We start from the raw sequence: 16,658 nt of genomic DNA, 5'->3' as shown, positions 1-16,658 counted from the left end.
CGGGGTGTGCAGCCCTGCGTGGCCAGGACTTGTCCTCGGGCCCAGGCACGGGCTGGGCGTGCGAGGGCCGCGACCCTGGGGGTGTGTCTGGGTGTGTGGGACTGCTCCGTCTGGGACCCGGGGTGTGACAGCTCGTCTGGGTATGACGGGGCCAGCTGCTGTCTGCGCGGCCTCGTGGGACTCCCCAGGCCTCAGCGTGTGGGGCCAAGAGATGTCAGGCTGAGTGGGCACCGCCGGCCTGCAGTCTGCGCCACCGTGCCGTGTGTCTCCATGTGTGGCGTGTGTCTGGGTGGGACTGGGATGCGTCAGGTTGTGCCTGTTCGTGAGCGGGACCCCGCGGAGGACGGAGGACGTTTGTGCAACTGTTGGCGGGTCCCAGCAGGAGTCTCTGTTTCACTTCCTGATGGGGCTCTGAGGCTGGGAGGTGTGTGTCTGTGCGTGGCATCCTCTCGAAATCCCTCTCTGGTGTGCGGGGGTCGTATTTGTCTGACTGTGTTCTGCCGTGTCCCGGTGAAGCTCCGAGGCTGGGCTGGGCCCGGGTAATGCGGCAGGGCAAGCGTGGGCTGTGGCCGCCGCCCCATGTCACAGGCTTCTGTGTAGCCTCTGTGGCTCTGAAAGGTGGACGTGTTTGTGAGACCGTGGGACACGGTCCACATTCGAACCTCTGTTGTGAGTGTGAATGTGTGTAGCTGTGCCGCATTTTCACAGGGTTGCAGTGACGACGGTCTGTGTCACTGTGTGCTGGCAAGTGTGTGCATACGGGAGGCTGGTGAAAATGGCAGCACGTCCCCACACAGTGACCCCCACCCTAGGGCCATCCCTGGGCCAGGAGCAGGTCAGAGCCCGGCCCTGGGAAGGACAGGAGAGCGTAGGGCAGTGGGAGGGTGGGGACCAAAACCTGGGTCGAAGAGGGGGAAACCGGAGAGGCTGAGGAGGAAGCAGGGGAGAGTTCACGGGCAAGACCAGAGCAGATGGGAAGAAACGGGGCAGCCGATGGGGAGCCACTCTGGCTCAGGGCACTGGCATTGCTCACTTGGACAAATGGTCTCCCTGCAGCTCCCCTAGCCGGCATTCGGTCTACTCAACCATCAGCCAGAGGGACTCTCTGAGCACCGAAGTCAAATCACTCTCCTCTTCTGTTCCGAACCCTGACGTGGCTCCCACCTCCCTCAGAGTACAAGTTCCCACAGGCCCCCACAGGCCCCCACGGCCCAATGTGGACGGGGAAGCAGTTCCCGTGCAGAGGTCATGTGCCTAGATCCTCAACTCCAGCTGTTTGGGCTTGAATTCCCAGCTCTGCCGCCTGCTAGCTGTGTGACCTTAGCAAGTAACTGAACCTCTCTGTGCCTCGGTCTTCCCATCTGTAAAGTGGGGAGCAAAAGGTCTCTATAGTAGGAGCTGGCAAACTGTTGCTGTAAAGGGCTAGATAGTAACTATTCGTGACTTTGCATATAGTTTCTACTGGGCCCTGCCCTTGTAGCACCGAAACAGCCCTAGGTGATGCACAAACGAACGAGCATGGCTGTGCTCCAATAAAACTTTATTTACAGACACAGGCAGCGGGCCAGAATTGGCCTGCAGGCGGTAATTTGCTAACCCCTGCTCTGCTGGGCTGTGTGGAGAATGTGGGGAGCTCCTACAGCCCTACCTGGCAGGGGGAATATTATTACTCTCTGGCCTGTGAGCATTAATCAACTGACTCAGCTCCCAGCACCCTTCCCCTTGTCCCTCCCTTCCAACCACATTTGGCCTTTCCTCTCAGTGTCGCTTACTCCAAGTTCATCCTCATGGCCAGGCTGTGCCTAGGTCTTCCTACCGAGAACACTCTCCCCCAGTGCTCCCCCAGACTGCCTCCTCCGAGGAGCCCTCCCTCCTCCCCCAAACCATCTCTCGCTCCATCCTGCTTTCCTGTCTTAGCGTCACTTCCCACATCTGTCTCTTCCCCAGAAAGCAGGTTCCTGGTGGGCAGCAACTATTCCCTTAACCTCGCTGGGCTCTGGCTTCCTCACCTTTTTAAAGTGAGTGTTACCTCAGATGACACTATCTCAGAGTTTTGTTATGGTGATTACACGAGTAGTCAATATAAGGCATTTGGAACAGGGCACAAGGTGCTCAATAAATAAATCTAGCGGCCGCGCGGGGAGTACTTGGGACTTCAGGAGTGCTCTGCAGGTGTTTGTGGGAGGAAATGAATGGTGGAGAGAGACAGGAGGGGGGGCAGATGGATCCGGAACCAGGGAACGTCGAGAATGCCGGGAGGGAGACCCCAGTCAGGGACCCAACGACACGCACAGAGACCCCAGTCCTCTCTCCACCTTTAATGGACCCCAGGGGCGGGGGGAGGGGGGCTGGGGCGCGGTGTCCTTAAATACAGCCCGGCGCAGCGGGCGGGGGCGGGGCCGGGCCTGCCGGTGGGCGGGGCCTGCCGGGCGGGGCGGGGCCTCAGCTGCACTTGCAGGAGCGCACGATCATGTTGGACAGCTGCTCCACCTTGGGCTTGCGGCCCACGTAGTACACGATGGGCAGTGGCTCCAGCGCCTGCGGCACGCAGCACGGGGCCGCCGACGCGCCGGGGTTGTGCTGGTTGTACAGGGCCAGGACCTGCGGGCGGGGGCGGGGGGGGCGTGGGCAGGGTGCCCCCTCCCCCTCTCCCTCTGTCTCATCTCGGTCTGTTCCGTTCTCAGTCTCAGCCTCACTCTCCCCATTTTCCACTCTTGCTTTGTCCTCAGTCTCTCTCTGTCTCGGTGGCGGTCTGTGGACTCCGGCCTTTTTCTCGCATACTGACCCTGCCGTTCCCTCTCCTTCCGTCTCCCCGCCTCCCCGCCTCCCGCGCCCCGTCACTGGGTCTCCGTGGGGTCTCCCGCTGCGCACTCTCCACCTGCTCTGACCCTGTCTCCTCCCGTCTCTGCTCCGTCCCCTCCGATCGACGCCCGGCCTCTCTCTACTCAGCTGGCCCATTCCTCTCTGGTTTTACCTGTTTGTCTCCCTCCACTCCCTTAGTCCCTGCTCCTCCCAGAGCACCCCTGTCCGAGGCCAGACGCACCTTGCTGTACTGCGTGTCCAGGCTCCAAATGTAGGGGCAGGGCCCCAGGCAGAAGTTGGCGTGGTAGCCCTTGGGCTCGTGGATCCACTTCCAGCCCAGATCCTTGCGGAAGTCGATATAGAGCTGCCGCACGCAGCAGTTCTTCTCCGTGGAGCTGCAGGCGGGAGGGAGGAGCCCGGGTCAGGAGGGGCTGCTGCAAAGGCGGCCAGGCCCCGGGGGCAGGGGTGCGGGGGGGGCACCCTGGTCACCCCCAGCACGGTCCCCATCTCGGTCCCCCTTGCACCGCCTGTGACAATAACGGCAATAGCAGTGAGAGCAACCATACCCACTAACGCTGATAAAGTCAAGCACTGTGCTAAGGGCAACATAGTAAACCTTGTCTCACGCCAGGCTCAGAACAAGCCTGCAAGAAGCCAAATGACCGTCCACATGCACTAAGTTCTATGTGTACAACAAATGTTTGTTGAACCACTACCATGTGCTTGGCTGGGATCTACTAGGGACTCAGTGCAAACGACACAGATAGAAATCCTCGCCTTCTGGGACCACATGCTAGAGATTGTCGTGTCTTTCCTCTGCTCGGAACATGGCTCAAACATCACTCGGGGCAAATGCCCAAGTCCTCACCAGGAACCCCAAGATGCTGCCTGGTCGGCTGATCTCAACTCCCTCCCCACTCTCCTTGACTGCCGGCTACACTAGCATCCTCCCTGTTCCTCAAACATAGTCCTGCCCCAGGACCTTTGCACTTGTTCTTCCTTCTTCCTGGCTTGCTATTCACACAGATATCCATCCACTCTGGCTCGGTTCTTCAGTTCATTTAAACGTATGCTCAGATGCCCTTTACATAGGGAGCCTTAACTCCTAGAACACTGGCTGACATGCAGCAGGTGCTCAATAAATATCCAAAATACCAATCCAAATGATCGTGAATTCCATTCCGTGTAATAATGACATTTCAGTTATGCAAGAAAATATGACAATGTCTATATTTGAAGTGGGGCAAATTTTTTGGGAAGATTTTATTTTTAAGTAATCTCTACACCCAATGTGGTGCTCGAACTCATAACCCTGAGATCAAGAGTCACACGCTCTACTGACTGAGCCAGCCAGGCATGCCAAGTGGGACAAATCTTAATACTGTTGAAGCTGGATGAGAATTCATGTGACTTCATTATGCCATATCTTGTCTGCGTTTGTTTACATTTCAAATTTTCCATAATAGAAGAAAATTTTAACCAGGATAGGAAGAATAGTCCCCAATATCTAGTTTTTTTCCTCTCCTCTTCCTCTGATTTTTTTTCCTTCTTAGTACTTATTGCCACATGGGGCACATGGTTGGTTCAGTCAGGAGAGCGTGCAACTCTTGATCTCGGGGTTGTGAGTTTAAGCGCCACGCTGGGCATAGAGATTAATGTGTGTGTGTGTGTGTGTGTGTGTGTGTGTGTTCGTGTGTGTGTGTATGTTAGGTTTTTAAAAAGCACGTTGGAGAATAGTGGTGTATAATACTCTACTGCTCTAGACTCATAATCTCTGTCCCATGCTCAGAAGCAAAAGCCAGTCCTCCCCAGCCGGGAGCCCAGGCTCCTGCTTGTCTGGAAGGAACTGGGACATTTTATGTGCTGGCCTCTGGGGCCATGGCTGAGCTGGGCAGGGACCTTGGCTAAAAAAGCTTGATTTATGGGCAGCCAAGAATGCTTTATATACCAGGTTCATAACATATGAAAGAAACGCTAGGCAAAGCTCAAGGACAGTATGATCCAAATTCTGTTTTTGCATAAAAGAACTGGAAGGAACTACATTCAAATGTTGGCTTTTTACATATGGTGGTGTGATGGGTGCGTGTTACTTTTAGAAGGAAGGAAGGAAGGATGGGAGAGAGGGAGGGAGGAAAAAGTATGCAGCGCCCTCTCCACATCCCCCCCCCCAAAGGATTCTACAATTTGGTCAAAATAAAAAATATATGGAGGGGCGCCGGGGTGGCTCAGTCGGTTAAGCATCTGCCTTCGGCTCAGGTCATGTTCCCAGGGGCCTGGGATTGGGCCTGCTTCTCCCTCTCCCTCTGCCTGCCGCCCCCACCCCCGCTTGGGCTCTCTTTCTCCCCCTCTCTCTGTCAAATAAATAAATAAAATCTTTAAAAAATATATTGGTTATGTATAAGTGTTTCAAACAGAGACTGTCTCCGGAAAGAGACACAGAGACAATAAAACCGGCTGCCTCCTCCTCAGGGGCGGGGCGGGGCGGGTGTGGTCAGGGCTGGAGGGTCTCTGAAGTATTCTTTCTAGGTTTGGTCCATGTGCACGTATTTACCTAGTCAAAAATTAATCAACAGAGAATGAATTAATCTCAAAACCCTGTGAGGCAGGCCTTATTATTATCCCCATTTGAAGGGTGAAGGAGCGCTCCCTGCTCACGCACAGCGGGCAAGCGGTGGAGCTTGGGGCCGGTTTCACCACCAGCTCTGCACCACCCAGGGGCCTGAGCACGGCCATGTCAGCTCAAGCAGAGCAGGAAGAGGTGATGATACAGCATTTCCCCGGGGCAAGACAAGGCCTCTCCAAAAGCCACAGACCCCTAAGAAGGGAGCCAGGAATCTGAGATCCCTATGAGCTCAGCCCAGTTCCTCCCCAGTCTGGTTGGGCCTCAGTTTCCCTATCTGTCCAAAGACACAGGGGATGTTAGGTCAACTAAGGTGTTGTTAAGGGCCAAGGAGGCATCAGGAAGTCCATGTGTGGGTTCAGCAAGGGTCTTTTTTTTTTTTTAAGATTTTATTTATTTGAGAGAGAGAGCGAGCACATGAGAGGGGGGAGGGTCAGAGAGAAGCAGACTCCCTGCTGAGCAGGGAGCCCGATGCGGGACTCGATCCTGGGACTCCAGGATCATGACCTGAGCCGAAGGCAGTCGCCCAACCAACTGAGCCACCCAGGCGCCCCCAGCAAGGGTCTTGAGCTCCCGAAACCACAGGCACATACGTGTGCATTTATAGACATATGTCTGGGGCGACTGTCTGGCTTTCAGCTTCTCAAGGGGGTCCTAAACTCAGAAAAGGGAAAGAACCCCTGTCCAGAACAATCTTTCACTTCTGGTTCACCTGTGACCGGGGGTTCTGAGGTCCTAAGATTTGAATAGTCTGTGACTCTTACCACCCACCTGGGACATGCTCCATGTCGGGTCCCCACAGCGACAGATGTGCAAATGCAAATTCTCCGGCCCCACCCCAGACTTACTGAATCTGAAACTGGGGGTGGGCTTGGGGCGGCTGGGGGACAGCAGGCCATATTTAACAAGCCTGCAGGTGACTCTAAGGCACTGTGTAACCCATGTGTTCAGTGCAAGTTCAAGACCTTTTGCAAGGGGCGCCCAGGTGGCTCAGATGGTTAAGCGTCTGCCTTCGGCTCAGGTCATGATCCCGGGGTCCTGGGATCGAGGCCCGCATTGGGCTCCCTGCCCAGCAGGGAGCCTGCTTCTCCCTCTGCCTCTGCCTCTCTCTCTGACTCTCATGAATAAATAAATAAAAAACATTATTTAAAAAAAAAGACCTTTTGCAAAGCTTTTAAGTACACTCTATGCTCAACGTGGGGCTTGAACTCACGACCCGGAGATCAAGAGTTGCATGGCCTACTGACTGGGCCAGCCAGGTGCCCCTCTTGCAAAGCTCTTGCAGAGCCCCTCTGCCATCCAGTCAGGGCCTGGTAGGCAAAAGAAACCTACTTGGGGCCCCAGGACAGGCCAAAGGGCCTCACATCGTTCTTGGATGCTAGGGAAGCGTTCAGGGAGGCTAGCTTCCACAATCTCACGTCATGGCCAAGTTCACTGCATCTCTGCCCCCTACCCACTTCCTCTCCCCCACTGGACAGCTTCGAAGCACATGCCCTCCACCATGTCATTTCATCCACAAATGTTTCCACATGTATCTCCAAGAAAATTTTAAAACATCACCACAATACCACATAAAAAAAATTCACAATGATTCTGTGATATCATCAGATACACAGAGTTCACATTTCCCCAACTGTCTCCCAAACGTCTTTTCATTTTTACTCGTCTGCATAAAGATCCAAATAAGGTCTACACATTGCAATTGGTTGATCTATCTCTTCAGATTCTTTTAGAAATCTATAGAACCATCTCTCTCCTTCCCCCCGCTCTGCCTTGTGTTTGTTGAAGAAAATGGGTCAGGTTTCCCACAAGCTAACTGCTGCTGACTGCAAGCGTGTGGTGTTGTTTCACATGTTCTTCTGTCCCTGGGTTTCTGGAAAATTGGTAGCTGGATCTACCGTCTTGATCAGCTCAATGTTCAATTTTTTGGCCCAGCTTCCTAGGTGACACTGTGTCCCTCCCTACAGAGCCTCACATGGCTGCCTGCCCCCCTTTTTGGTTATTAATGTCAGTAGCAGTCAAAGCTTCAATTCTTGCATTCATTCATTCACAAGGTTGCCGGGCTGAAGGCTGGGGCTGGGGCTGAGCTCGGGAGCAGAAGTGACTCTCCAGGAGGGGAACAGCACATAAGAAAGCCCAGAGGTGCCATCAAAATATTAAGCAGGGGAGAGACAAGGTCAGGTTATCGTTCTAATTCTGCAACATCTAACTCTGAATGTCCACATTCTAAGGAATCCAACTTTTCGACTCTCTCAGATTGCAATACTCCAGCATCTGAAGGTTCTCACACTCCAGCGGCATTTCCAACTTGCTGGCAGTCCCACATTCCTGCTCTCCGGGATCCTACCATTCATGAGTTCCACCGTTTTGATGTTGCATACAAGCGTTCCACAATCCTGAGCCCACCTCTCAAGAGGTCCAAGCTACCACCTCCTAAGATCCCAGCCTTCCGAGATTCTAACACTGAGCCCCAACACTCTAGGATCCACTCTGGCTTTCTCTAACCCTAACATTTGTGGATGCTGGTATTTTAACACAGGCTTCCCCCATCTTGAGCCCAATATTCAAGGCCTCCAATCTGCCATTGGCATAAGGAATCCAACATGCGTGATCTTCCAATTCTGAATTCCCAAATTCTAGGATCTCAACATTCCTGGAGTCCGGCGTTCTCAGATTTCAATCATTCACACGGAATCCTAACGTTCTAGCATCCCAACCGTCTAGAACCGCAACCTGCCACCACTGAACTCCCACGCGCTCGGTGTCCCTCATTCCAACAGTCTGATTCCAACACACCAGCAAGAAAGCAACCTGACCTCACCATTCTAGGGCTCCCAGGGCACCCATCCCAGCATTCTGGCACTCGGACCTCGTCCGCTGAGCCTTCTAGGCTGGAGGAGAGGCCAGTGCACGTGTAGCCAGGGGCCCAATGTGGCGCGCCTGGTCAGCAGCCGACCATCGCGCCCCCAGCCTAGGAGACCCCGGTTGAAGGCAGAAAGGTCACCTGAAGCAGTAGTTGGTGTCCAGGGCCCGGCGATGCCGGGAGCTGTGCAGGTGCTGGGCCCTCTCCAGTGGGGTGGCCATGAGGAGCAGGAAGGGCCGGTTCATGCCGTGAATAGTGGCCAGGTCACCTCGGCGGCTGGAACGGAGCCCTGCTTTGGTTTGGAGCGGTGGAGGGTAGGGGAGACAGAGACACACAGTCTCAGATGGATGAACGGGGGCAGGGGCAGGGGGAGGAAGACACACGCGCATGCACGCGCGGGCACGCTGCCATGGGGCCAAGCCAGGGAGATGGGCCTCACCGTTGATGTCCACTTGCAGTGTGTTATCTTTGCTGTCACACGAACAGTGGGCACTGAGGCGAAAGCCCTCTACTTCCCCTGTGGGAGTGGAAAGAGGGAAGCCAGTGCCAGTGTGAGGTGTGGCTCACGCTGAGGCTGCAAGGGGCGGGAGCAACCCCGGGGGGCAGGCAGGGGTGGGGGCGGGCGGGGGGGGTGGAGGTCCTGCCAGCCTCCCTCCTCCCCTGCCTGCCCTCTCCCTGCACCCTCTGGCTTCCTCCTCCTTCTCTTTCAGGTCTCAGCTCAGAGGTCAAGTCCTCCAAGAGGCCCTCCAGGACACAGGCCCCTCCCCCACGGTGACATCACTTTATTTTCTCCATAGTACTTACCCTCCCTGACATTTGTATTTGGCTATTTAGTTCCCTCAATGCTCCCTCAGTGGAAAGCAGGATGCGTGGGGGCAGGGATGCCCGTCTTCTTGTCCCCCGCTGGGCCTAGCCCACAGTCCATAAAAACAAACATCTACTGGGTGGCCCTGTCCTAAACATGCTGTGAGCATGTGAGCATTATCTCCTTCAATCCTCACCAAAGCTTCCCATTTTGCAGACATGGAAGCCGAGGCCCACGGAGAGGAGAGGACTTGCCCCAAGTGGGAAAAGGTAGGGCCACGATGCAAACCCACAGGGCAGCTGGGGGGATGAATGAATGAATGAATGAATGGGTGATTTTCTAAGCTGCTCCTAGGTGCTGGGCCCTGTGCTGGGTGCTCTAGACCCAGCAGGGACCGAGAATGGCCTTTGTCCAGCCACACAGGACACTCCGCCCAGCTCCCACCTGCTCCTGAACCCCCACTTTTCAACACCTAGACGAACCACCACTTACCCCACAAGTCTCAACACTATCACCTTCCCCCAGAAAGCCCTCCCAGACCCTCGGATGGGCGCAGATACCTGGGCCAGCTCCTGCAGCGCCTCCCCGCCCCAACACTGCTCTCTGGGCTCATCACTGCCGCCTCAGGCTTTGGCAAGACTTTCTAGGTGTCCGGAAGTGACTGTGGGCCCCTGGAGGGCAGGATCTAGAAGTGATCTGAATTTCCACTGCATATCCAGCACCCAGAGGGAGATTAGGAAAGGGGATGTGGGCGCTGTGGACTCCGACGGGCAGGACAGACCCAGTCCTCTTAGAGACAGATCAGATGTGCCAGGCATTCCCTGGACTCAGGGTCTGCCTCGAAGGCTCTTGCCCCTCCTTCTTTCGATGTCCTCCTCCAGGAAGCCCTCCCTGACCGGAGGCTGGGTCAGGCATCTCCTCTGGGCTCCCCAGCCCAGCCCTACCCAGTTTTCAGGACTTTCCCCACTTCCCCCACCCCAACAATGGACCACGGGCTCTGGGAGGGTAAGGATGGGGCTGATTGGGTCGCTGCTGCGTCCCCAGCATCCCCCAGCACAGAGCAGGTGATCAGGAAATGGATTAAGCGCTAATCACTCACGTTTCGGAGGGTCTGGGAGGAAGGCCAGGTCTTGGCTCTTTGGCACCAACATGGGGTGGCAGCTGGTAGGCAGGGCAGCCCCAGGACAAACAAGGGGATCGATCCCATTACAAAATAGGGGTGGGGGAATGCCTGGGTGGCTCAGTCTTGTTAAGCGTCTGCCTTCGGCTCAGGTCATGATCCCAGGGTCCTGGGATGGAGCCCCGCATCGGGATCCTTGCTCAGTGAGGAGCCTGCTTCTCCCTCTCCCTCTACTGCTCCCCCTGCTTGTGCTCTCTCTCTCTCTGACAAATAAATAAATAAAAATCTTAAAAAAAAAAAAAACAGGGGTGGGGCAAAGAAGCAGTCCTCACCTCCGTGGCTCAGCCACTGCCGCACGACTCCCGTGACATCAAAGGACAGCCATTCTGGCGTGTCGCTGGGCGCCAGCAGCCGGTTGCTGAGGTAGCGCCAGGAATCGTTGCTGTATTTCTAGGGGATGATGAATTTGGGGGGGGGAGACAGTGAGTAGATGGTGCTCCACACCCCCAAATGCATTGACTGTACCTCCCTCCTTCCGCTCCACCACACAGGCCTCCAGAGAGCCCCTCTCACGGTCCCATCCCAGACATTCACGCTGTGGGACCCTGCGGGAACCACCCGCCCCAGAGCGGCCCTGGGAGGAGAGGAGGGAGACCCCCGGGCCCGGCAGGGGGGAGGTGGGGATCAAGGCACCTGGACGGCTCAGCCTCTGCCCTGAGCCCCAGGCCTGAGTTCCCTCACTGGTGAAATGCCAGGCCCCCCTCAGCTTGACAGCCCACCACGCTAAGATCCTCCGAGGACATCCTGAGGTCCACTGAGCAAGCATACAATTCTGCAAATCTGACCCCCTAACTTCTGAGAGTCTGTAACTTTCTAGGGGCTTATGTTAGAAGTCATTCCAGAACTCCAGTACTCAGGAGCACCCGAAGAATTACACACTCAATGAGCCTGAGAAGTTCTACACGCCCAGGAGTCTGACACGCCCCAAACCCAGATGCTGCCGACGCCTCACACCCCCGTGTGGTGATCCTCTGGGGCCGGGCAGAACACTCCAGGCCCTGGCAGCATAAAGCTGAATTCTCCAGAATCCAAGAAGTTTGACAATAGACCACATTCCTTTGTTGTAAGAGTCTAACACCCACCCTGAAGCCTCATGTTCCATAGGACATGGATTCTAGGTCACATAACCTTCTGGAGACTCCAGCCCTTCCGGAGGCCCCAACCTTCCTGGAGACTCGAAATCTTCTAAAACAGAGCTATCCAAGGGAACTTTCTCTGGCGATGGAAATGTTCTTTATCTGTGGCATCCAAAATAGCAGCCGCTAACCACATGTGACTACAGAGTACTTGAAATATGGCCAGTGAGACTGACGAACTGAATTTTTCCTTTTATTTAATTTTAGTCAACTTAAGTGGCCATGTGTGGCTATCCCCTACCGGACAGAACGGTCTGAGAGCCTCCGACCTTTCAAGATCCCAGCCTTCTGAGTGGTTACACCCCAGGGTGCTAGGAGTCTGCAAGTTTCAAAGAGCCCTGCGATCCACCGTGTGTGCGCCTCCGTCCTCCGAAGTTTGTCTCTGCGGACTTGGCAGCCACCAGCCACCCGGCCGCCCACCCTGGCCCCAGCCCACGGGCACGTGCGGCCCACCCGCCTCCGGGGCTCGGGCCTCCCCCACCTGGTACAGCTCCACGTGCTGCTCCACTTTTAACTTGAGCCTCAGCAGGCGCAACTCTGCCCGGGAGAGCAAGACGGGCTCGGGCACTGCTTCTCGGAGCTCCGATGTGTTGAAGAGCATATATATGCTGTGCGGGCTTTTCTTGATTTTCTCATAGATTTCTAGGCAGGAGGAGCAGAGAGGAGGGATGTCAGGGGTTTGGCGGGGAGCCGGCTGGCACACCCCAAGTCTAAGAGCGTGGGCTCCCGGGCTGACAATGCTGGGTGGGAACCCAACTCTGACTCTTTTTAGCTGTGGGGCTTTGGGCAAGTGGCTCGCCCTCTCTGGGTTCGTCTCCTCCTTCTGTGAAACGGGGTCTGAACCACCCTTGTCCCCCACCGTCGGTAAAGTGTCCACTCAGTACATGGCTGTAGGGGGGCTGCTGCGCTTGCTCAGGCCACTTGGAGCCTCAGGTGCAAATTAGGATCAAGGGCATTTGGACCAGCCCTGGCCTCTGCCGTCTTCCAGCTCTGTGACTTTGGGCAAGTCACATTCCTTCCCAGAGTCTCACTTTCCTGCTGTTGTTTGGGAACCGGCAACCACATCGAGCTCCCTAAACCCCAACCGGTCTCTCCTCACTGAAGCGCTGTGTGACTTTGGGCAAGTGAATTCCACTCTTGGAGCCAGATCCTCATCTACAAAACGAGGACCGACCACGGGGTTAGTGTGTGACACGAGAGAGACGTCGCAGGTAAAGCGTGTAGAAGAGCCTGCACATTCGGGGTGCGCTCGTTGGTGTGTGTGTGTGTGTGTGTGTGTGCACGCGTTAAAGAGCGCTCACTATTTGCAGGTGCTGTTCACAACACTCACAACGGTTAAGACATTTAAACCTCACAACCAACCACCCCGTGAGGAAAAGACGATTATTATACCCATTTCAGAGCTGGGGAAACAGGTCATTTGCCCCATGGTGACGGCCGTAGGGAGCTACAGAGCTGGGATTCAAACCCGGACAGTCTGCTCCCAAAGACTGTGCTCTTAGCCCCTAGGCCATGCCGCCTCCCTCCTACTGTGACATTATTATTATTAATATTATTATTATTAATTGCTTCCTCTCTTCTCTTCCCTCCCTCAGCTGCTTAGACAAGGCAAAGTTCATTCTAGGTAGGAATGGCTTTGGGCGGGGGAGGGTGAAAGTTAGGAAGAGTGCTTTCTAGTCTAGGAAAAGTTTGGGATGAGCAGACAGGCCACTGACCGTCTACACTGACTGGGGCACATACTTTAGGCCTCTGCAGTGGGGGTGCAGAAATGGTGGGGACAGCATCTGATGAGAAAGGGCAGAGGAAGCTCCTTGCACGGGCCCCTGCCCCTACTCCTCCCTACTCTAGCGAGGCCAGCCTGGTCCCCCACAAAGAAGTCCTATCTTGACCCAGGGGTTACTCAGCAAACCCCAAAGGAAGGGTGGCGCAGGGGCATTGAGGGGGGTAGGGGGCAGATAGGGAGGAAGGAGAAAGGAGGGGCAGGACTGGTAGGAAGGAGGGATGGAGAGACCGCAGAGACAGGGAGACACTAGGAGCACGGCGTGGAGGCGAGAAAGAGGGAGGAGACAGGAACGGGGAGCCCCACGCATGGGGATGCGGGAGAGACGCAAGGCAGAGATGGGGCAGACACACACGGGAAGAGAGACATAGGGTTTGGGGGCGAGATGGAGGCAGACTGGGAGGGGAGACGAGGATGGAAAGTGTCAGTGTTAAAAAAAATCTCTACAAGGAAGGTGAAGCGGCCACAGAAAAGGTGAGGCCGAGAGGTGGGTGGGGAGGGGCGTCATCCGGCTGGAGCTGCAAGCTAGGCGCACGCAAGGCCCGGGGACCCACAGGTGCACCACCCAAGTCAGAAAGGGCAAGCGGGGGGGCCGCCCCCAAACCTCCGGGCCCCGCGGGACACCTGGGTCCCCGCGTGGGCGCCGGGGGGGGGGCGGGCCCAGCGGCAGCTCCACCCCGAGCTGGGGTGAAGAGGGCGGGAGGCGCCGCCGCCGCGAGGGCGGGGACCCGACCTGCCCGGTCTCGCCCCAGGCTCCGCGCGCGATCCCCGCCCCCCCCGGGCACGGGAAGGAAAGGGAAGGGAAGGGAGGGCGAGGCGGCCGGACGCTGGGGTTTCCCCAGCCTCCTCGAGAGGAACTGGGACTCTGGGGTGCAGACTCTCCCCTTTCAGCTCTGCGGGGTCCTCCTCCCCGCCCCGCTTCCGGGAGGGCAGGCTCCTCCCTCCGCGCGTGGCACCCACGTGGGGCTCCCTCACCCTGACCCACTCGGTTTTCTCACCCCGATCTTGCAGAGTCGTACCCATCCACCTCTCCCCCTAGGGCTCGACTCCTCACTCAGCCCACTTGCTCCCCTCCCGCGGCGTGGGGGACTCGCTGCTCCCAGCAGGGCACTGTTTGTACCGTTCCCCCCTTTCTCATGCTTGTCTCCCCTCTCTCTAAATCCCTTCCCACCACCCAGTGTTCTAGGTGTCTTGGGGGCTCGCTTCCCCCGCTGGGCTTGCTCCTCTCAGGTCCCTATGCCAAATACTTGGGGCACCTCGCGCGCATCCCCGGCGCCCCCCTGGGGTCTCCGCTGCTCTCCGACCTCCCCCCACCCCACAACCTCGGGTCCCCTTCTTCCTGCATTTATCAGCCCCCTCGCCGCCTCTCTGTGGGCCTTCCCCCAGTCCCGCGTGTTCTTCGCGCACGCTGCAAGCGGCTCCACTCTCCACTTTCCCGGCACCTCCGGGGTTCGCGTCACCTAGTTTTCCTGTCCTTCTTGAATTTTCTCGCCTCGTGAGCCCTGAGCTCTGGGTCAGCTTTCCCCACTGCCTCTCCTTTCTCAAATGCTGGGGTCTTCGCTTCTCCCAAAGCGGGCTCCCTCTCTGCAGCCCTCACCCCACGAGCCCCCACACTCTAGTCCCGGGTGGAGAGGGAAGTCTTTCTACCCCTCCACCCCCCAATCGCTTCTCTCCTTCTAGGGGACTGCCCCCACGATCACGCATGTTCCCATGGCCCTCTTCTAGAAGCGGTCCACCTCGCTCACTAGCGCCTCGTCTTCAAGGGCCAGATGCCTGGCGGGGAGCGGGTAGGGAGCTCAGTTCTATCCACTTTGAGACCCCCCTCCCGCTTTCCCGGCAACCCCGGGGGTCCTCTTCCTCTAGCCAGTTTCCTCTGCCAGTAATTTCCTCCCCGTGACCCCTGCACTCCGGCGCCCCCTGGGGGCTCCCCTCCAGGGTCCCCGGCCCCTCTGAGCTCACTGTTGCTGTTTTCCACCATTAGCACGCGGGTGACCTCCTTGGCGTAGTAGTCCGCCTCGGGCTCGGGCTCCGGCTCGGCGCTCTCCCCCGCCACCCGGTCGCGGGTGCTGTTGTAAAGGGCCAGCACGGCCTCGGGCAGCGGGCCGGGCGGCACCTCCCCCTGGCTCGGGGGGCTGGCGAGCCGCAGCTTGGACAGGATCTGGCCGCGGATGGCCTCGATGCGCTTTCGCTTCACCAGTTCCATGTCGATGGTCTTGCAGGTGGACAGTCCGGCGGCCGGCCGGCCAGGCGTCAGCACTAGTAGCCACAGCAGCGGCAGCAGCAGCGGCAGCAGCCGCAGCCCGGAGGGCGGCATGGGGGAGGCGGCGCCCCCGGCACTGCCGAGAGCGCGAGCCGGGCTGGGGTGGGAAAAGGGAGGCCCCGCCCCTACAGGGGCTGGGGGTCTCCCGAAGAAAGGTAGGAGGGTCGGGGTGGGGGTGGGGGAGCTGATGCCCTCAGGGAAAACGGAGCGGAGGTGGAGGGGAGGCTCTGATGGGTGGTTTCTCGGTATCCCAAGGAAAAAAACCGAGATGGGCGAGATCTGGTACCAGAGGTGGGTGGTCTTGAGTAGGGGAGTTGAGGAAGGTCTGAGAGTGATCCCGTCTCCCGGATCCCGGAGGAGAAGGGTCCTTGGATGCGCGGGGGCTCAGGAGAGAGGCTGGGGGTGGGGGGAGCGGCGTGCAGCGGGGGTGCGCCCGAGGTCTGGGGTCAAGTCTTCGCGGGAGTTCGGGTTGGCGGCTCCTGAGGGCTGGTCCGGAATGGGGGCGCCTGGGGGGGGGACGCCGCGGAGGGGGCAGGGAGGGAGCAAGCGTCCGAGGCGGTGGTGGAGGCGGTCTGGGGTCCCCGAGTCCTGCCTCCTGGCGGGGCAGCGCCGCGCCAATCGGTCCCCGCGCCTCCGGCTCCCAGCGGCAGCGGAAAAGTCTCAAAACTTTTTTTCCTCTTCTCCCAACCAGCTCGTCCCTCCTCCCGCTCCTCCTCCCCCTCCTCCCCGCAGTGGCGGCGGAGGCGGCGGCGGCGGGGGCGGCGGCGGCTCGTCTCAGACTCTGGGGCCTCGGGCTGCTCCTCGGCCGCTCCTTCCTCCGCTCCCGGCCGAGGCCGGCCCGCGGGCGGCTCCGAGCCGGGGGGGTGCCCCGGAGGGGGCGTCCCCCCTGCCCCCGGCCGGGGGCCTCGCTGTCTGGCGGATCCGCGGCGGGAGGAGGGGGTGGGACGGCCCCGGGGCGCGAAGGGCGGCGGCGGCGGCGGCGGCGGCGGCGGGGACCGGCTGGGGCGGCGGGGGGTTTTGAAGCCGCCCCGGCCCCACCCAGGAAGCGCGCGGGGCGGGGGCGGCCCCCAGGGGGAGGACATGCGGGGGGGGGGGCCGGGCCACCGTCCTCATCTCGCGTGGGCGGGCTCCGAGGGGGGTCCCTTAAGCCCCGGGGGGAGGGGGCGGGCACCCCGGCTCCGCCCCGCGAACGGGGTGCTGCCTCCTGGCGGC

The 16,658-nt window shown here is 58.3% G+C and overlaps 1 protein-coding gene across 2 annotated transcripts; it reads right to left on the bottom strand.

Moving 5' to 3' along the window:
* Positions 1-1,523: 1,523 nt before the first annotated feature.
* TGFB1 (transforming growth factor beta 1) lies at positions 1,524-16,423 on the bottom strand. Of its 2 annotated transcripts, none has more exons than XM_025858586.2 (7): positions 15,146-16,423; positions 11,888-12,048; positions 10,543-10,660; positions 8,725-8,802; positions 8,427-8,577; positions 3,044-3,197; positions 1,524-2,601 (listed from the first exon to the last, which is right to left on the bottom strand). In XM_025858586.2, the coding sequence occupies exons 1-7, from the start codon at positions 15,498-15,500 to the stop codon at positions 2,443-2,445; spliced, it is 1,176 nt and encodes a 391-aa protein (XP_025714371.1). In that variant the 5' UTR covers positions 15,501-16,423; the 3' UTR covers positions 1,524-2,442. The 2 variants fall into 2 exon arrangements, with proteins under 2 accessions (XP_025714371.1, XP_025714372.1); XM_025858587.2 differs by having other exon boundaries at positions 8,427-8,574; positions 15,146-16,421.
* Between the last annotated feature and the right edge of the window lie 235 nt (positions 16,424-16,658).

Source organism: Callorhinus ursinus, unplaced genomic scaffold, assembly GCF_003265705.2.
Source record: "Callorhinus ursinus isolate GAN/ISIS: 27379988/994484 unplaced genomic scaffold, GSC_fseal_2.0 scaffold144, whole genome shotgun sequence".
Lineage (NCBI taxonomy): Eukaryota > Metazoa > Chordata > Mammalia > Carnivora > Otariidae > Callorhinus > Callorhinus ursinus.
The sequence above is the reverse complement of the archived record's forward strand: the minus strand, read 5'-3'. Positions and strand labels throughout refer to the sequence as shown.